This window comes from Kazachstania africana, chromosome 9, assembly GCF_000304475.1.
Source record: "Kazachstania africana CBS 2517 chromosome 9, complete genome".
NCBI classification, from domain to species: Eukaryota; Fungi; Ascomycota; class Saccharomycetes; order Saccharomycetales; family Saccharomycetaceae; genus Kazachstania; species Kazachstania africana.
This window is the reverse complement of record NC_018948.1, coordinates 210,516-230,805: the sequence shown is the minus strand read 5'-3', so window position 1 is coordinate 230,805 and position 20,290 is coordinate 210,516. Positions and strand designations below refer to the sequence as shown.

The 20,290-nt window shown below is 36.8% G+C and overlaps 8 protein-coding genes across 8 annotated transcripts; 4 read left to right on the top strand and 4 right to left on the bottom strand.

Annotated features, from left to right (window-relative positions):
• Nucleotides 1-311: 311 nt before the first annotated feature.
• Nucleotides 312-2,249, top strand: NHX1 (bifunctional K:H/Na:H antiporter NHX1; the record flags this gene model as incomplete). The annotated part of the gene is made up of 1 exon (XM_003958981.1): nucleotides 312-2,249. One exon carries the CDS (start codon nucleotides 312-314, stop codon nucleotides 2,247-2,249), a length of 1,938 nt encoding a protein of 645 aa, XP_003959030.1.
• A 540-nt stretch (nucleotides 2,250-2,789) lies between these two features.
• On the top strand, nucleotides 2,790-12,659 carry TOM1 (E3 ubiquitin-protein ligase TOM1; the record flags this gene model as incomplete). Its single annotated transcript, XM_003958980.1, has 1 exon — nucleotides 2,790-12,659. One exon carries the CDS (start codon nucleotides 2,790-2,792, stop codon nucleotides 12,657-12,659), a length of 9,870 nt encoding a protein of 3,289 aa, XP_003959029.1.
• Nucleotides 12,660-12,965: 306 nt separating this feature from the next.
• HEH2 (Heh2p) lies at nucleotides 12,966-14,843 on the bottom strand (the record flags this gene model as incomplete). The annotated part of the gene is made up of 1 exon (XM_003958979.1): nucleotides 12,966-14,843. One exon carries the CDS (start codon nucleotides 14,841-14,843, stop codon nucleotides 12,966-12,968), a length of 1,878 nt encoding a protein of 625 aa, XP_003959028.1.
• A 424-nt stretch (nucleotides 14,844-15,267) lies between these two features.
• On the bottom strand, nucleotides 15,268-16,380 carry PFA5 (palmitoyltransferase PFA5; the record flags this gene model as incomplete). Its single annotated transcript, XM_003958978.1, has 1 exon — nucleotides 15,268-16,380. The coding sequence occupies one exon, from the start codon at nucleotides 16,378-16,380 to the stop codon at nucleotides 15,268-15,270; it is 1,113 nt and encodes a 370-aa protein (XP_003959027.1).
• Nucleotides 16,381-16,586: 206 nt separating this feature from the next.
• Nucleotides 16,587-17,576, top strand: TFB3 (TFIIH/NER complex subunit TFB3; the record flags this gene model as incomplete). Its single annotated transcript, XM_003958977.1, has 1 exon — nucleotides 16,587-17,576. The coding sequence occupies one exon, from the start codon at nucleotides 16,587-16,589 to the stop codon at nucleotides 17,574-17,576; it is 990 nt and encodes a 329-aa protein (XP_003959026.1).
• Nucleotides 17,577-17,668: 92 nt separating this feature from the next.
• CMI8 (Cmi8p) lies at nucleotides 17,669-17,938 on the bottom strand (the record flags this gene model as incomplete). Its single annotated transcript, XM_003958976.1, has 1 exon — nucleotides 17,669-17,938. One exon carries the CDS (start codon nucleotides 17,936-17,938, stop codon nucleotides 17,669-17,671), a length of 270 nt encoding a protein of 89 aa, XP_003959025.1.
• A 251-nt stretch (nucleotides 17,939-18,189) lies between these two features.
• MRPL28 (mitochondrial 54S ribosomal protein mL40) lies at nucleotides 18,190-18,654 on the top strand (the record flags this gene model as incomplete). Its single annotated transcript, XM_003958975.1, has 1 exon — nucleotides 18,190-18,654. The coding sequence occupies one exon, from the start codon at nucleotides 18,190-18,192 to the stop codon at nucleotides 18,652-18,654; it is 465 nt and encodes a 154-aa protein (XP_003959024.1).
• A 345-nt stretch (nucleotides 18,655-18,999) lies between these two features.
• Nucleotides 19,000-19,800, bottom strand: LAA2 (Laa2p; the record flags this gene model as incomplete). Its single annotated transcript, XM_003958974.1, has 1 exon — nucleotides 19,000-19,800. The coding sequence occupies one exon, from the start codon at nucleotides 19,798-19,800 to the stop codon at nucleotides 19,000-19,002; it is 801 nt and encodes a 266-aa protein (XP_003959023.1).
• Nucleotides 19,801-20,290: the final 490 nt, after the last annotated feature.

The window sequence follows — 20,290 nt, the reverse complement described above, 5'->3', positions numbered from 1 at the left end:
GACACAAACAACAGCAAAGTGTGTGTCTTCCCTCAATTACCCTTTCAGCCAACTTGCACCCGGGTTTGCCATATTCAATGTAGTTGATTTCTTGCTGAACAATTCCCGTTGCATGGGCTTTCCTTTCTACGTTTTCGCTTCCAGAAAATTTAATGCGAAGAACAGAGTGGAAGATGCCAAGACCCAATGTAGGGGGATATCTTAAAGTTTCATATAAGCTAATAGCACTTTTACAGAGCTACAAGTATCTACACAGGAGGTTATCATAACGACATTAGTCCTCCACCGCATATATTACCAAGGAGGTGACAATGTTACAGAAACTACTTTTCTCTATTGCATATAAAGCTGTATGGGCAGCTGCAAGGGCAGTAATAACGGACGATGATGATGACTCATTACTGCCCCCAGAACTACCAGGTAAAGATGATCCACTGCTGGGTGATCCAGCGGATGAAGTTAGTCCTATAACCGAAGAAATGTTCTCTTCATGGTCACTTTTTATCATGCTCTTCTTACTGATCTCTGCTCTTTGGTCAAGTTACTATTTGGCTCAAAGACGTATTAGGGCCGTACATGAGACCGTTTTATCCATTTTCTATGGGATGATTATAGGTCTTATAATTAGAATGAGTCCAGGTCATTATATCCAGGACACGGTTACTTTCAATTCCTCCTATTTTTTCAATGTTCTGTTACCTCCCATCATTCTAAATTCTGGTTACGAATTAAACCAAGTGAATTTCTTCAATAATTTTGTATCAATCCTGATGTTTGCCATACCGGGCACGTTCATATCAGCTGTCGTGTTAGGAATAATCCTGTACATCTGGACAGCACTGGGTCTAGAAAGTGTCAATATCTCCTTCGTAGACGCCATGTCCGTCGGTGCTACACTTTCCGCTACTGATCCAGTAACAATTTTATCCATTTTCAATGCTTATAAAGTGGATCCAAAACTGTATACCGTCATTTTTGGTGAATCATTACTAAATGATGCCATTTCTATCGTTATGTTTGAAACTTGTCAAAAATTTAGAGGACAACCGGCAACATTTGCATCCATCTTCCAAGGTATGGGCCTGTTCTTCATGACATTCTCCATCTCTTTGTTAATTGGTGTATTGATCGGTATATTGGTGGCATTGATATTAAAACACAGCCACATTAGAAGATATCCAGAAATCGAAAGTTGTTTAATTTTACTGATTGCTTATGAAGCTTACTTCTTTTCAAACGGTTGTCACATGTCAGGTATTGTCTCTCTCTTATTTTGTGGTATTACCTTGAAGCATTACGCTTACTACAATATGTCAAGACGTAGTCAAATAACTGTTAAATATATCTTTCAGTTATTGGCAAGACTTTCAGAAAATTTTGTATTCATTTACCTGGGCCTAGAACTTTTCACGGAAGTCGAATTAGTCTACAAACCACTTTTAATCATCGTCACAGCAATTTCTATTTGTATTGCCCGTTGGTGTTCAATTTTCCCACTATCTCGTCTTGTCAATTGGATCTTTAGAGTTAAAAGACAGAGGAGTTTACAAAATGGGGCATTGGGACAAAATATTGCTATTCCAGATGAAATCCCTTACAATTATCAGATGATGATGTTTTGGGCTGGTCTGAGGGGTGCCGTTGGTGTCGCACTGGCTTTAGGTATTCAAGGTGAGTATAAGTTCACTCTATTAGCCACTGTGCTCGTTGTAGTTGTGTTGACCGTGATTATCTTTGGCGGTACCACTGCTGGTATGTTAGAAATACTTAACATTAAGACTGGATGTATAGATGAAAACGACCAAAGTGATGACGAGTTTGACATTGAGGATATCAGACCAAACCTCTCATATAATCTACCAGATTTATCGACAACTCATCCATATTCAGATGAGAATGATTCACCTGCATTTTCAACAGAAAACGTGTTGTTAAATGATCAAAATAATAACAAAACCAGTGTTGGTCCTAATGAGGCCTCTCGTAACCAGTTTACAAGGCCATTTGATTCAAATAGTAATGTCCTAGACGCTAATGAGGATTATAGTGGTTCGAGAATATCACTAGATGGTCAAAATTTAAAGGAGACAATAGGTAATATCTTCAGATCTGACTCACAATGGTTTCAAAATTTTGATGATAACATACTGAAACCTGTATTTTTAGACACCAACACTCCGGAAAGAGGAGGAACTACACCTAGTACACCTCCTGTTCTAGGATCGAGAAGAAATCAAAACTGGAAATAACCTTTCGGCATTTACTAATTGTAGCCTTTTTATAGAAACAAAATATATTCTGTATATAAATGCACTCTACCTAAAATCAGCGTCCATTACAGCCAGTCATACTTGGATGACCCACAGCTTCTTGTTTGGACTCCTATTGGGGTTTTATAATCATATAACCCGGCCTCGCATGGCTGAACATAAATCATTTTTTTTTTAGCAATATGAAAAGTTTTAAGATGTCTTTTGATATGAAGGATATGGCATTGAAAGAAGTAAGTTGAAATAAGATAACAAAAGAGCATTTACCTCCCAAAGTAAGCTCAAAATTGTTATTTCACTACAGCCTCTAACGTTTTAAGCTGCTTAAAATCTATTATCTCAACAAGAAAAAGTTTTTGTTCAATCTCAATTTTAGATTTTTCAGCGCCACTGATCACCATATTACACATATCTCATTGAAGTAGTGTCATCGATAGCCTATTATCACTATATTATTAAACCTATTTAAGGGACCTCTTTTTATTTGCAATACCCATAAAATTTGTAGTTATAGAAATAATGCTAAAATTGACTAGATTCGAAAAATTACAGAAGGAATATTTGGCCAAATCATTCCAGCCTTTACTGGACGAGTTAACTACTTGTGACGAGCAATCCTTTTTAATAAAACTTAAAAATATTCAGGAATGGGATAGACCTAAGGATGACTTATTTATCTGGATCCCAGTCCTAAATAGAATCGATGATTTTTTATCAAAGATAATCAAAAAATACTCTTATGAATCTGACAACTATAAGAAAAGACCTGTCAAGCTCAACGAAATGTCCAAGGAAAACGAGGATGCTTGTGTAATATTGACAGAATTCACATCCCGCTTACTCTTTAATACTGAGAAAAGATTTATTTACGCCTCTACGGACGTTATGAATAATTTACTAAATTGTCCCAATTTTAGGGTCAAATTAGGTGCCATCAAAGTTTTAGCAATCGTTGGTGAAAGATACTTAATATCAAGAGAACGAATGGCACCAGAAAACGCTCTTACTCGCCAGGATTTGAAGAAAAAAGTTTTGAAATTAGCTTTAGCATTCCCCTCTTCGGTGCCTGATGACAATGGAGAGCATTTCACAATAGCAGATTTATTTTTCGATAAAAAAAATATACCTTCCAAGTGGACTAAATTGAAATATGCTTACTTTAGTAGTGAGAAGAAACCTCATAACCGTGATGGTAATCAACAATCATCTTCCATGAAAAAATTTTGTTTAAGTAATGAAGATTTAAGGACATTTTCCTTACAACAACTTTTTGATAAAGGTATGGAAGTCCTACCTTCTGAAACATGGTTCGATTATTCATTACAAGTCACTCTGGCAAAGGCATTTAGCGACGACTCTTATGAGAACTTACAATTAAGGAATTTAATAATAAGGACCAAATTTAATTCAGTTGCATTAGTGAATACAATTTATGTTCCTCCTCAAGTAAGCTCTAAGCTTTTTGAAATCGATCCATATACCTTCAACTGTTTGACAGATTTCATTTCATTAGCTGAACAAAAAATACCATCAGCACTGCGCTTGGACGCATTATTTGCTTTGGAATGTATTTCATTGAAACACGTTTGGTGTTCTGATATTATGAGGAATTTAGGTGGTAATCTATCACATGGTGCATTATTCCAAATATTGCGCCAAATTGGTAAGCTTCTACGTACAGAGGATGGAGAGATTAATGAGGAGTATAATGTGAGATTTTTTTATGTCATTGTCAATATATCTGCTGTAAAAACTCTACACGACTCCCTTCTAGCTGCAGGACTAATTCCATGCTTATTGAATATTATATCAATTAAACAAACAAAATACAGACGTACCACTGCATCTGCAACACACTTGTTACAGTCCTTTATAAGGGATTCGAGTTCGACAACAGAATTTATTGCTAATGACGGCTTCAATATTTTAATCAATTGTATAACCGAGGAAATTACTTTTGCTCTACAAAATCCAGATTTTGCAAAACCTCCAAAATATGGGCCAACTGACTATTCTATTTCCTTTAGACAACAAGCTTATATCAGAAGTCTTCTAAAACTCACAATAAGATTATTAAAAAATGACTCAGGAGACCGCATCAGAAATCTTATAGACTCTCCAATTCTAGCGTCACTAAAACAAATACTAGAAAATAGACCTGTTTTCGGATATACATTAATAGAATACACTTTGGATGTGGTACAAAAAGTTATTAATAGTGAGCCTACAATTTATTCAATTTTGGTGGAGGCCGGTCTGGTTCCATTCATTATAGATCACTTCGAAGAATTTATCGCTCCGCATCCGCATCTAATCTTTCTGCTTCCAGATGTTATTTCTGCACTTTGCTTGAGCAATTCAGGATTACAAAGGGTGAAGGAGAAAAATATGGTGAAGTACTTATTTGATGCAATAATGAATCCAGAATTTTCCAGGGCTCTTTCATGGACAGAGGAACTTAATGATTTTGGTTCAAGTATTGATGAATTAGCAAGACATTATCCTGATCTGCAACCTCTTATTCTTGACGCATTTTGTGACGTTGTGAAAGAGTTGCCAAATAAAATAAACTACACGCAATCATTTCTATACGAGCCAACCGGTGACAACGATTATTTCTATCATTCGAAAGACGAACCTATTCTCGACGAGGAAGAATCGGCAGGTGAGTTAGCCTTTTGGGATATCCAAGATTCAACAGGTATCCTAGATTGTTTTACCAGCTTGTTTTATGGAATGACATTGGATAGTTCTGTTTTGCATGCATTACCTGAAGTTTTGAGAGTGGAAGACCTGCTATCCACAGTTAACATAGACAGGCCCCCATTTGATTTTATTTCCTCCCAAACTATGCTAAATATTGTTGATATCCTCCAAACCTTCGAGGAAGAGCACAAGGAATACGCATTTACAGCTGTTTTTGGAGTATTAGACAAAAAATTAAGAAATATCACAGAATTTTTACGTTTTCACAATAATAACAGCTTTTTCTTAAGTGCGAGACGTGGTCAGGATAATTCAGGTATTGACTATATCTTGGGAGAATTATCTGGCATTTGTTCTCTGCTGTACATCACATCTAATGTTTATGTGCATTATTCTAGACTAACTCCAACTAGGGTTACTCAAATACTTGAATATTTCAAGTCCGAAGGATTTGAGATCATTGAAAATTTGAGTCTTTTACTGCAGAAGTGTGTTTTGGAGGAAATGTATATTCGCACAAATTTACCAGACCAAGTTGCAACTGAGACAAGACCAGAGTCCTACGGGCATGCGCCTCCGATCTTAATACATTCTCAAAAGCCAGTTAGAGGTGACCAAAAAGACAATAAGACATCTGCAAAGTTTAAGAATACATTTCAGACAAGGCGAATTTTGAGCAATATACAGTCACATATCGCAATTTTATTCAAAGCATTCCTAAGGTTGTCACATTCAAAAGACCGTGGCAATACAGAATTACAGCTAGATATGCCTAATCAAGTGATGGAAGTACGTACATTTGACGTTGTAGTCACACATCTTACTAAAATGATCAAAGAGATTCCACGTAATTTGAATCCTGGATACTTCCTTGTTCTGTTAAACTTTAACAGTTATGTTCTTTCCTTTCCAAAGGCAGGCCTAAGTTCAGGTGACATCTTACAAACCGTTCCTGCAGTTTTATTTTATCAGAAGGGCGGTTATAATGTATATCTAGAGCTTGTTACAGAATGGCTCTCAAAATTAAAGGATTTCAAAGACTTATCTGGAGTGGAAGAGATTGATTATGTCAAGGATACAAAAGAAGTTCTCATTGTTAGCTGTATCATAAATGTCTTATCATTCTTCAACAAATCCATTCGGACGGACACGGTCGAGACAATCAAGCGGATAGAAGATTATTATTCGAATGTTATTTTCTCAAAGAATTTGTCTCAAGGACTAATTGAGCGTATCCAAACCTTGTCGCTTTTTATGCTTCACACTTGGAATGACAGCCATGAAATATTTTCTTCGAATAACAGGACCATTCCGTATACCGTTTTTAAACAACTTTTAACCATAATGAATAACTCTTACATATCGGTTTCTGATGAAGGTTTCGATATAGAACTAATGCATGAGCTTCGCTGGGATTCAATTGAGGCTGTATCTGAACAAATGAGAATTCTCACTGATGCAGGAGTAGATTCCAATTCAGCTAGGAGATTTCTTTTCGGTCTCTCAATTTCTAAGTGCAAGGACTCTGAAATTGGAGAACAATATGCCGACGAATTGGTAGATGCTAGAACGTCTGAACAATGTGAAAAAATTCTTGCTGCAAACAATCAAGCCCTTAACATATTGAAGATCTATCCAGATAAGGAATTACGCAGTAAATCACTTAATAAATTGAGAGCACAAATGTTCGATATAACAGTACGAAAGGGTGGCTTTTTTGAGGTGCTTCCGCTGTACCCAAAACTAGTAAATGCCATTACTAAGACCTCACTAGAAATGATGAAATGTGTTTCTGAACCTTTTGTGGTCATACAACATAGTATTGTACAAAAAATAGAGACCATTTCAATCGACGATCGTTCAACCTTATCCTCCCATCTTCACATGTTCGGCATTCTTCTTAGTGAAAGGCCTCCAAGTAGAGTTGACAAACTCGTAATGAATAAATTTATGAATCATATGAATAACATATTAGCTCCAGAGCACGTAAATACAGCGTGGTTCTCAAAAGCACTTTATTGTTATGAAATTTTGCTATCTGCCTCTGAGTTGCCACAATTGGAACCACTAGAAAGAAACTTAAAAATTGAAGCAGAAATGCCGGTCGAGCCATTAGATGTATACCCAGTATCAGCAAAAACTAAACAAACAATGTTCCATAAGTTGATAAGGGTTGGTGATATTAGCAATTTTTATTCAGCAGTTTCAATATGCAGAATCTTACTTTTATATGCTCGTGATCCGCTGAATGTCAAGGATGTTAACCAATCTGGCATATTATCCAAAATTTTGAAGGTGATTGGCCAATGCCAAAAATCAGACAAGATCAGGTTCCTTGAAAGTGCCTTTCTTCTACTTGTCAGACGTTGCTTTGAAGACCAATTTGTTGTTGAAAATCTAATAAGATTTGAGCTACAGAAAAGTTTTGTTACTAGGTCTTTAGGAGAGCCAAAAGAGAAAATTCGAGAGCTCAGAGATATTTTAGATGAGAAACCTCATACTGTCGTCAGAAATCCAACTATATTTACTAGTGTTTTGTGTGAATCGGCACAGTTCATTGATTTCAGTGATAAAGAGTATCTTTCAGACCTTGTTTTGGAAAGGAAAAAATTTAAAGAAGGAGAGGACATTGCACAAAAAAAGACTCGTCCCAAGACAGAATTTCAAGAGCGCTCTGGGATTGTGCATTTGTTGTTGACACAGCTTATGGCAGCCGCTCAAAAAGATTGGCTTTCAGAGCCGCAGTCGTCTGAGTATGATGACGCCAGCAAGAAGGAAAAGCAAGACAAACCTGAACCGTCAAGAAATCCAGTATGCGCGTACATGATATTTCTTTTAAAGGTCCTTATTGAATTGGTAACGAGTTACGATCAATGTAAATTGGAATTCCTAACCTTTGATAAAAGAAATATCTACTCCGAACGCCCTAAACCTAGGGCAGCAGCTCTCAATTTCTTTCTATATCAAATTTTGGACAAATCCTCAGATGTCGAAAGAACCAAACACGAACTAAAAAGAAAGGAAGTCATAAGTATGCTAGCTAAGTCAGTTGTTGTTGGATTTATGACCTCGGTCCAAGATGCCTCTATTACTAAAGCTGATCCAAAAATTGCTGATCCAGACATCACTTTCATAAGAAAGTTCACAGTAGAGGCTATCGTAAAGGCACTTAAGTATTCCACATCTACGCAAAAATTATTAGAAGCGAATGTTGATAAGATTGATACTTGGCTCAGTACTCTCTCTTTGATGGTTTACATCCAAGCACCTTACTTGAGATTGTTGCTAGATCCTAACAGAATCGATGCAGACAGATATCAGATATGCAAAATAATGCTTGAATTAAACATACCTTCAACAATTACCGATTGCATGGCTAATCTAGACTTGAATTACCCATTTTGTAAGAGATTATTTAACAACGCCGTGGATGTACTAAATGCTATCACTTCAACTAGAAATGATTTTTCGGATCTATTTAAGATTGAGGTGAATGACGACGATGTTGAAGTCGAGGAGGAGTCTGAAAAAGAAGAAGCCTCGGATATGTTTAGAAATTCTGCACTAGGTATGTACGATGTAGAAGATGTTGAGGATGACGACGATGACGACGATGGAGACTCCCTTATAGTTGATGACGAAGATATAGCATTCGTCGATACTGATGAAGATGGATTTGAAGTGGTATTTACTGATGAAAACGAAGATGATGATGAAGAAGAAGGAGGAGTTGTCGACGGCGAACGAGAAGAAGCAAGCCTCCTGGACTCTGATGAAGCAGCTGAATATTCATTCAGTGTTGATTCAGATGGAATGTCTGTGGAAATTGATGTAATTGATACAGATGAAAGCGACAGTCAAGTATTTGTGGAAAGTGATAGTTATTCCGGTGATGGTGATGAAGAAGATTATTCTTCTGATTCTATGATTGAGATTAGTGATTATGATGACGTTGATGAATCCGACTGGGAATCGGGCCTATCAGATCTTTCATCTTCTGAGGATGACAATGACGATGTCGAAGATACCGAGGCTGACATGCAAGAGACAAATAGGTTTCGTGGTGCTCGGAGAATTTGGACTTTAACTGATGGGATTGAACTGGAAGATGAGTCATCAGACGAAGAAACAAGAGGTGTGTTCCAAGGTATTGAGCATGTCTTTAGTCCGGAGGAGGAAACTTTATTTAGAGTGGATGATGCCCAAAGGCAAGTTCCAAGACATCGCCACCGTTCTTCTCGCGGAGGTGGCCTGCTTCCACCATCCTTATCATTTTTGAATAATGGTAGACGTAACCAAAGCAATCTTGTAAATCCTTTGGGACCCTCAGGACTTGAACAAATTGAAAGTGATCTAAACGATCAACTGGTTAGTATTGGTACAGGCGCACGCCCAAGATCCAACCGCACACACTTTGCTGACGTTCTCTTTTCTGGCGAAATCTTTGATGAAAAGACAATTAGCGGAGTTGTGTTGAAATCTACTATTGCGAGATGGAAAGATGTGTATGATATGTTTTACGATTCCAGGAGTGACCTTTATTGTATTATTCCTAGTATCGTGTATAGACTTTTCCAGCCCAGTTTAGAAGCTTTTAGGAAGACGAAAGCTTATGAAGAGTCACTTTTCCAAAGAAGTCATAAGGGAGAATTTGAAAGCAAACCGCATGATTTTGAGTCATATCCAGAAGATGCTGATGTATCTGAAGATGAAGATTCCTCTGGTCATGAAGATGAGGACCTTGTTTTGGAAGACCCTAGCTATGAAGAACATATTGATGGAGCGACAAGTCCTGAGGCACACGAACATGAGCCTGTCTACGTTAACATTGATGGAGAAGAGGTGGACATCGGCGGGACCGACATAGATCCAGAATTTTTAAATGCTTTACCAGATGAGATGCGTTCCGAAGTGTTTGCGCAACACGTTCGTGAGAGGAGAGCAGAGGCCATACATAATGAAGGTATTCATACGAGGGAGATTGATACAGAGTTTTTATCTGCTATACCACAAACGCTAAGAGAAGAAATTTTAGAGCAAGAGGCGGCTGAAACAAGATTCTCTCACATGATCAATTCTATTCGTTCAAATGTTACCCAAAACGAGGACTATGATATGCTAAGTGATAATGAGGAGGATAATTCAGCAGCCATCAATTCAAACGATCGTGATGGGGATCAAAGAGATCAACCTATCACTAATGAAGCAGAAAAGAAAAAATCAGGTCGGATTTATTTCGAGCCTCTTCTCGATCGAACAGGAATATCTGCACTTGTGAAAGCAATTTTCATTTCACAGCCTTATATTCAGAGGGAAATTTACCACGAATTATTCTATCGTCTATGTTCCAGTAAACAGGACCGAAGTGATATAATCAATCTACTTTTATTCATTCTCACAGAAGGAACGATAAACCAGCATTCCCTGGAAAAGGTCTACACTTTGATTAGTTCGCGTGCCCAAGGATCTGGGAAGTTTAGCAACACTCGCCAAGTTTCGGCCGACTGCACTCCCTTAGTTGTAGCTAATCAAACTATCGAGATCCTACAGAATTTAATTGATACTGATGCTAGACTTAAGTTCTTTTTTATCACAGAGCATGAAAATTTAATGGTCAACAAAACCATTTTGAAAAATAAAAAAGATATATTCAATAGAAATGAGAAGCTTCCGATAAAATACCTGTTCTCTTTGCTTACTCGTAAGTTGATTACAGATGAAACGGTGCTGATGGACTTGCTAACGAACATTTTAGAAACATGCACGAAAGCAATTTCTGTGGTAGCCAAGAGTTTAAATCAAGCTAGTAGCAAGAAAATAAAGATGCAACTTCCTCACTTAGAACTTAAAGAACTTAAATTGATCATATCAATAATGAATCTAGATAGTTGTACCACAAAAGTATTCCAACAATCTTTGAATATCATGTATAATTTGTCAACTTTGAAAGGAAGTATTGAAATATTTACAGAGGAGCTGATTGCTCAGGCTAAGACTACCTCAAAATTATTGACCAATGATTTAGAAGCCTTCTGTAAAGAAGCATCAAAGGTTGGAAATGGTACTGAAATGGACGCTGAGTTAGTTCAAAAAATAACAGTTCCAAGCTCTGAGCAAGCAAAACTGTTGAAAGTTCTCACCGCCATGGATTATTTATACACGCACAAGAAGAAAGATGAACAATCCAATTTGGAAACGCTATCGTCCCTTTATAATAGAATGGGATTAGGTACTGTGTGGAGCGCCCTCAGTATGTGTCTAACCACCTTTGAAAAGAAGAAAAATTTAAACACCTCAGCTACTATTCTTCTACCATCCATTGAAGCTTTAATGGTGGTTTGCAAACATAGCAAGATAAATCAGTCAGAAAAACCAATGAAATACGAGGAGAGAAATTCAGATTTCTCTCAAATCTCTGTTGAGAATTTGTTCTTCCCTTTTACTGATACTCATAAGAAATTACTAAATCAAATGGTTCGCTCCAACCCCAAATTAATGAGTGGTCCATTCTCATTATTAGTTAAAAATCCGAAAATTTTAGATTTTGATAATAAGAGATATTATTTCAATGCCAAGTTACGTTCAGAACTTCGTGATCGTCCAAAACTTCCGATTTCAGTAAATCGTAATCAAGTATTTTTAGATTCTTATAGAGCTCTCTTTTTTAAAGCTGATGATGAGATTAAGAAATCGAAGCTGGAAATTACCTTTAAAGGAGAAAGTGGTGTCGATGCTGGTGGTGTTACAAGAGAATGGTATCAAGTTTTGTCCAGACAGATGTTTAACCCTGACTACGCATTATTTTTACCGGTTGCATCAGATAAGACGACCTTCCACCCAAATCGTGCGTCGGGTATTAATCCAGAGCATTTATCTTTCTTCAAATTTATAGGCATGATAATTGGTAAGGCAATCTGTGACCAATGTTTCTTGGATTGCCATTTCAGCAGAGAAGTGTATAAAAATATTCTAGGAAAGCCCGTTTCATTGAAAGATATGGAATCACTAGATTTGGATTACTATAAATCGCTAGTATGGATACTTGAAAATGATATCACTGACATATTTGAGGAAACATTTTCTGTGGAAGTTGATGATTACGGAGAACACAAGATTGTTGATTTGATTGAAAATGGTAGAAATATCCCTGTATCTGAGGCCAATAAAAGAGAGTATGTCAAGAGTATCGTAGAGTATAAGCTTCATCTCTCCGTTAAAGAACAAATGGACAATTTCTTAACGGGGTTCTATACATTAATTCCAAAGGATATCATTTCCATTTTTGATGAGCAAGAATTAGAACTATTGATAAGTGGTCTCCCTGACATCGATGTAGATGACTGGAGGAATAATACCACATATGTCAACTATACAGAATCTTGTAAACAAGTAAATTATTTTTGGAGAGCAGTAAGATCATTTGATGCTGAAGAAAGAGCAAAACTACTCCAGTTCATTACTGGTACAAGTAAAGTCCCATTAAATGGGTTTAAGGAACTAAGTGGTGTTAGCGGTGTTTGTAAATTTTCAATTCATAGAGATTATGGTTCAACAGAAAGATTGCCATCGTCACACACCTGTTTCAATCAATTAAACTTACCAGCTTATAGCTCTTATGAAACACTTCGTGGATCGTTATTGATTGCCATCAATGAGGGATCTGAAGGGTTTGGTTTGGCGTGATTATTTGTCGTATATATCTTCTATCTATATATATTAAACAAAAGAATAAAAAGAAATTACTTTTGTGATATCTTCAATTAGTTGTTCTTTGAGGGCTTTTACAGGCAATTCGATCCGTAGCATTCCTACTACATCTGTATATTAACTTCCAGGAATATTGTACTTCACTTTATTTAAATAATTATATACTACAATGTTTATTACACCATACTGGTAAACTAAAATTATATATACGAGTACTAGTATAAGAACACATCCTTTTCAAAGGACGAATCGGAAAAGAAGATTCAATAAGACAAAAATAAACTAATTGTCATTGCCAATCCAGTTCCAATATTTTATAATTTCTCCATGTACTTCAATCTGAGTCGAAGCAATATTTTTTTCGTCAGCATCCATTCTCTTCATCATTTGACTCCAGAAATAATTTTTATCCTTTAAATTAGTAACTTCGGATAATACATCATCCCTGATTTGTAAAGTATCTAATCCTGATGAGTTATTTCTAGTCCTTTTGGCTTTTTTTAATTTTTCTATGGCCTTCTCGGTGTAAAATGTTATTAACTTTCTCCTTGTTAAACATTTTCTTGTGTATTTAAAAGTAAAGAAGGATATGATGCCAAAAATAGCAATAATTGCGGTAACATATCTTAATTTAATACAGGTCGATAGAACATCTCTGAAATTTTTTAGTAGGGGAGAGCCCAATCTGCATTTCAATCCTATGGACTTTTTCGAGGTGGAACGAATGATTTTCATCTGATCAGGGCCAATAATATCTGTTACTGAAATTTTGATTTCCTTTAAATCTTCAAGCTTATCTAAAGCTTCTGACCACAACTCTTCAAATTCATCATCAGAATATTTATTGCTGAACTTCTCATAAATTGAATCATACAAATCATCTTCAATCATACCGCTTATAAGATCGCTTTTAGCAGTACCGCAGTCAACACTTCCATTTTTAGATCTTAATTTTTTCAACATGTAGTTGACCATTTTGTTTACTAATTTTTCTTTTGTATTGTCGATAATACAATAATCGGTCAAGGGAATTAAACCATTCAATTTAAAGATTGAAGAATAACGCTTGAATTGCGGGTAGCAGTCCATATCCATCAAAGAATAGCACTTGGCATTGCTAGGACATGGTAAACACTTGGGTTTGACAAACTTTAAAAGAGAGTCTATCTTTTGAAAAAAGACATTGTCAGTGCGACCAGAAGCTAATGGGATTAATGGTAACTCTTTGCCGCAATAACCCACCCTTATTCTTTGCTCTCTATACCACAGAGCAAACAGGATTGGAAGAGCAATAATAGAGAATATTAAATATGCTTTAAAATTGCCCGCCATCATTTTGGCAAAAGGTTGAACTTTTTGGCAACTCATTATTTTTCTCATTTTCTCAAGTTTAGCATGACATTTCTGTTGAAAAGAGGTTGGTATTATTTGAGGCATAGACTCCTCAAGTTGTTCACTGAATGCAGCAGCGGCCATCTCTTTTTCCTTGGAAGGTTCAGTTTTCTTTGTGTCGGCACTTCTCAATCTGCGTGGAAGCTCTTCACTGATATTTAAGTTTGAAGTGTCAATAACACTTCTATTGCTTCTCTTACGTCCTTTACTTGGTGAAGGTTCTGTTGCGGCAACACCTTCAGTTTTAAGAGATCTCGTTGCTCTTGGAGTACGTTGTTCAAAAGTCTTTTCACTCTCTTCAGGTTTCTCCATGATTAACGACTTACTTTCTGATTTTGTTGGCGAAGATTTGACGCTAGCTTTAGATTCACGTTTAACTGGCGAGCTTGTCCTTGATCTTTCACCTGTTTTCCTCTTTTTTCTATTGCGAGACTCCCTTGATTTAGAAGGTGTAGTTTCCTCCATCTTGACGTCTCCATCTTCATCGACCTTTTCCTCTTTATTCTTAGTTTCCCTAGTTCTCTTCTTTCTCTCTGGTAAAGAGGATGATGCTGAAGATGCATTGACGATACCTTCGGAGCTTGGTTTCACATTTTTATGTTTCTTTCTTAATGACGAAATTTTTGGTCTAACTTCTTCTTCGAAAAGTCCAACAAGGGTAGACTTCTTGGCCTTTGTGGGGAAAACAACATTATTTTCAAATAATATTCTTCTCAAGTCAGCAACTTTCGAATTATTGGGATCGAACCTAGGTTCTAAATAGTCCATTATTTTTAGGTTTGATTTTCTTATTCTTCTCTTCCTGCTATTTTCCTTTCTAACAGTGAGCCTTGAGTACAATCTACTGTTACTTCTAAATATATCCTACTGTACTCACAAATGGAAAGAACACTCTTTATATTTATTTTATGTTTTTGTTGTCAACAACTACTTGTGTTATTTTCATGATTTCTTTGTTGACGACAATTTCAATGTTGATCCCTTTCCAGAAAAGGAAATTTGACAGCGTGCGAAAATCCGACCGCGTCTAACCCTAATCTGAATTTGAGAAAAGCCGGGCGGTTAGTCTGGCAGCCCTACCTATTTCTCTATTTTAACCCTAGACATCCGACCCAGTGTGGTGGAATTTAATTTGGAACATGGCAGCCTCGATGAGCTTACAAGCAGGTTCTTAATTATGATTACCTTTCTGCTAGTTAGAGAGGAATTTATCACCGTGAGCATCGAGGGTTGTAAGATACTCTCCTCGAGAAATTTTTCCCTTTAAGAAAACGATAGCATTCTTACTGACAGTTTCGTTGTAAGTCCCCAGTATGGTATCCAAGTCGTACTGCTTTTCAAGAGACGATGCAGCTTGTGTTCTCTTGTAAGCAGCAACCGGAAATAACCATAACAAAGGGTTTTGGCCCATGAATTCTTGACAGTTTTTCAAATAGCTTTTCTTATCGAAGCATTTGATAAATTCAGTACTTGTCACCTCAATGATATACCTTTCATTTCGATCTTCATCCCAGAATGAAAGAAATACCGTTCTCTCTGTAGGAAATTCTGAGTTCTTTCTGTGTTTTTTCTTGAATTTCTTGTTATTGTTCAACATTATTACTTCTAGCGATGTCAAATTCCTCACCATATAGCTAATATGTGCAAGTAGCAATCCAGCAACGAAAAACCAACCCATCGCCCCCAAAATTACTAAAGTGACCAAATTGCCATCAAAATTATTTTGTTCTTGATAATGCCTTCCATACTTCAAGTAACAGACGATAGCACTGATCCACATAATGCCAAATGATACGGTACAGTAGAATAAAAAAATTACAAATTGTTTGTAGTTATCCTTACCAATTGTTGTACCGAGCCAAATACAATAATGATCAAATCTCGGAATACAATAATTTGCCACACTAGAATGATGTGATCTTAAGGATTTCAGACCTTCACAATTACTACACCACCGTGGATACCCATTCGAATCACATTGATACAATTTGGCAGGTACCGTAGAAGTTGGTTGAGTCTCTGACGTTGTGTTTGTCGAAACCAATTCAAATGGCGCAATATGAGGCTGTCTTCCGGGACCAACCACCAAAATTTGAGCCCATATAAATGAGATCACCGCAAACAGCACACTTTGCACCACTATCAACGCTATACCAGCGGCATGGTGGTTATGCCTCCCCAATAATTGCTTGACACAAAGCTTATGAATGAATGCCCACGTCCCATACACCATCAGGCAGAAAAACACCGTGGGAACGACACATCTTAACTGTGGATATTTATTCAAGTCCCAATTCCAATTCATTCCCTTCCTATTGGCATTTCGTCTACTTTATGGGACCTTCTTTTGCCTTATAGTATTTTCATTTTCTGTTATATATAAAATATAAATTTTGCGAAGATTTAAAGCATCATCTGGTACTTTTGATATTACATAAGAATATGGTTTTAGAGTAGAGTTGCTGCTTGTGGAGAGATATCGTGAGCGTGTGTGATATAACAAGCAGTGGAATGAGCACGAAGACTATGTTGTCCAACAGTATGGACGAATATGATGATAATAAAGATATGTGTCCGATTTGTAAGACTGATCGATACTTGTCTCCGGACCTTAAATTTTTAGTCAATCCAGAATGTTACCATAAGATTTGTGAATCGTGTGTTGATCGTATCTTTAGTCTAGGTCCAGCACAATGTCCTTACAAGGGGTGTAATAAGATTTTAAGAAAGAACAAGTTCAAGACTCAGATATTCGATGATGTTGGTGTGGAAAAGGAAGTTGATATAAGGAAGAGAGTGTTTAATGTGTTTAATAAGACGTTAAGTGATTTCGGTGGGAATATGGACGAGTACAATATCTATTTGGAGGAAGTAGAAGATATAGTCTTCAATCTGGATCATGGTATTGACGTTGTAAAGACTGAAGAAAAATTAAGGACATATGAAGAGCTAAATAAGCAGCTTATATTGAACAACATGGAAAGGAATAAGCAAGACACTGAGAATTTCGCTGCAAGACAACAGTTCGAAAAGGAAATGAAGTTAAAAAAGAGATTGCTTGAAAAACAGATCGAAGAAGAAGAACGTTTCAATAAAGAGTGGGCCAAGAAGGAAATCGTTAATAGACTCACATCTTCAAATTCCATAGATACGGAGGATGTTATTGAGGGTGTTAAAAACACAGTGAAATTGAAAAAGTCTTCAGCTAGGAGGAAATTAGAAGAGCTTAACAGAGTACTGAAAAGTAACCCATATTTCAGTTCTAATAGTAATGTGAGCAGGAAGAAAGATATGGTACCTTTTACACCGTTCAATGGTGACAGAGAACCAAAGAAGAGATTCACCGTTGATGAAACAATGTACAATGATCCTTTCATTCAGGATTTACAAAGCAAGAAAGAGTACATTGCGTCTGGGTTTAGGACAGACTACGTCTTTGATAGAATTCTTACGGAAGCATTTTTGGGTTTAGGATGTGTGATCTCAGAAGAACTGAAATGAAACAGAATATCAATACCATTGATAGCAAACATACGAATATATATATATAAATAACAACAATTAACCGTATAAATAACGACTCTCATTTTCAATCATTTTTGAAAGTTTTTGGCAGTTGAAGAACCGTAAGTCAACTTCTTTCCGCCGGGAAAAGCACTCCTGCTGTTTGGATGAGGGTAGTGAACGTAAGTTGGTCGTTGGATCGGTACTTGACCGTGTGCATCACCAAAATTGTTTGAATTTTGTTCCTGGCCATCATTTCTCATCACCTCTTCGTACGTTGGAGGATCCTTGGGGGGCCTCGTGCTTTTACTCCCAAGGGATATTTTCTCTTCATTATCTTTGTAAACTTTTTCAGGCATTAACTGGATGGTACAGTGGATTGTTAGTTACAGTTGGTGATGATTGAACCATCTGCAAGCCTTATTACATTAATGGCTCTCCGGATGCCAAGGGAAGGATATCGATATTCGGCGAAAAATGATTTGAAGATTTGAAACAAGTTGATATTGATGGTCAATATACCCCGTGGAGCAGGGTGATTATTTGATCTAGGTGAGTCAATTGTGTAACTCAGAAGGAATTATAGTTGATTTTTGGCTGGAAGACACAGATGCAGCAACGGTTATTGCAGAGACTTCCGGGGACTTTTAATGGAATTTCGAGTCCTTACATGTTGAAGCCATTGTCGTTTGTGAGGAATAAGAGAACTAAATCGAGAAACAATGCGCTCAGCCCACAAGCACAGAGAGTGGTTACTCAACTGAGTGTTCTTTCTGCCAGGAAAAAAGTTCCGAAGCTCTTAAAATTAAGTAAAGAGGACCTTATTAAGCATCAAACCATCACTAAAGCTTGGTCGATCTATCAGGACATCAAGAAAAATGAGCGACAGAACAATCTGAAACAACAATACAATAGTATCAATGAAGCAATGGATTTGTTACAAAGTCTAAGCCCTAATTTATATGCTGTAGCCAATGTAAATGAAGCCGGTAAGAAATTTCCATTGGAACTTAGAGTGCCAACGGATTTTCCACCAGAGAAACTTTGGTACTATGACTATAAGAAATCTGAATGAATGAAATGCTCCTGTATATAGAAGTTTATGGTAAAATATGTAAATAAAGGTAACGCACTGTATAATATATCATTATAGCCTTTCAAATTGCTGAGAATATATGATACCTGGTCGTCAGTATGCACGCGAGACTATCGTGGTAGACTCTTGCCAATATTTCGTCCGTAACCTCATTGTACTGTCCTTTTATGGAAGTAAAGTAATGCCCTTGTAAGTTGTGATTGACGATAAATTTTTGATATCGTTCAGATTGATAAACCAGCTCAAATCGTACTTGAAGTTTAGGTGGTCCTAGAAACCGAGCCTAGCCACGTTTCTCGATGCTAAAATTGTGCCTTTTGGTGGTCAACGACTAACCCAGCTGAATTTCTTCCATTTAGCATGCTGTTGAGTTTTTTTCTTGTACCAGGCAATTTCATTTCTTTGAAGCCTCTGTGAATGGCCAGAAAGATTCGTGACAACGCCTTCCAAAGTTAATTTACTCTCTACCAGTTCTTCTTGCTCCTTATTTAGCGTTTTAAGCCTTACAGAAAGTAGATCAATGGCATGACATAACTCATCATGATAATCTTTCAAATTGATATTTTTGTCGGTCATTAGGGATAATAAATTCGGAATATTGGCCTCCTGCTCCATTTGCTCCTCCTCCTGTGAAAGAGTTGACAGCTTGGGCAAATATTTGATATTGAACGAGTTTTTTAAAATTGTAGGACTAATTTTGCTGTCAGTTTCATCAATTATTTTACAAATTTTTGAAAATAAGGAGTCATCTAGAGGTTTAAACTCTATGTTCTCTTCCTTAGTAGAGTTCTGTACGGTTAGTGGATCAACAACCCCGAGAATATGCAACATTGTGGCTCTTATATGTGATTTTTCCCAAATGAAAGGTGGCGAAACGTACCTATTCTGGAAAATCTCCTCGTATATTACACGAGTTCTCTCATCATGTAAAAGATCTTGGAGTTTACAATCCTGCTCAATTGCATCACGACCCACATTTACTTCCACATCACCAAATAGATCATTTATACTGGATTCAATCACTTCAGAACCAGTCAGTAATGCTACGTCTTCTTCCAAATGGGTATCTTCAATAGACGCATCTGAAAAATTCCCAAAATCGTCATCGCTGGAAGAATCACTCATTTATATACTTCCAACAGCGATTCCTTGTCCATTCGATCAACAAAAGAATTATATCTTATATATCAGATGGTGTTATGAGTATGCATTCTGCCTAAACGAGATGCAGGCTAATTGATTTTTTTGATCGGATTACATGTCACGTGATGAGCCCTAAACATTTACTTAGGGCTTAACATTAAATCGTTCTACACGTTGAGAGCCCTGTTAGGGACATATCGACCTAATTAGGCAATCTTATTACCTAATTAGGTCACTGCTTGAGAGTTTTTCGCTCAATGCATTGCCTGAAACAGAATATAAACAAAGAGGGACCAACGTGGAAATGCTTAGTGAAGATCAAGTGTAGTTGATTCATTAGTGTACTAAGAAGAGCGTTCTTAGGATTTGCCAGTCGAGTGTATACCAATAAAAAGCGTATTGTACTGATCGAACTCATTTCAGCAAAATAGGATGGATTACAACATTTCTTTTGATAGTCCCGTCGATAGCA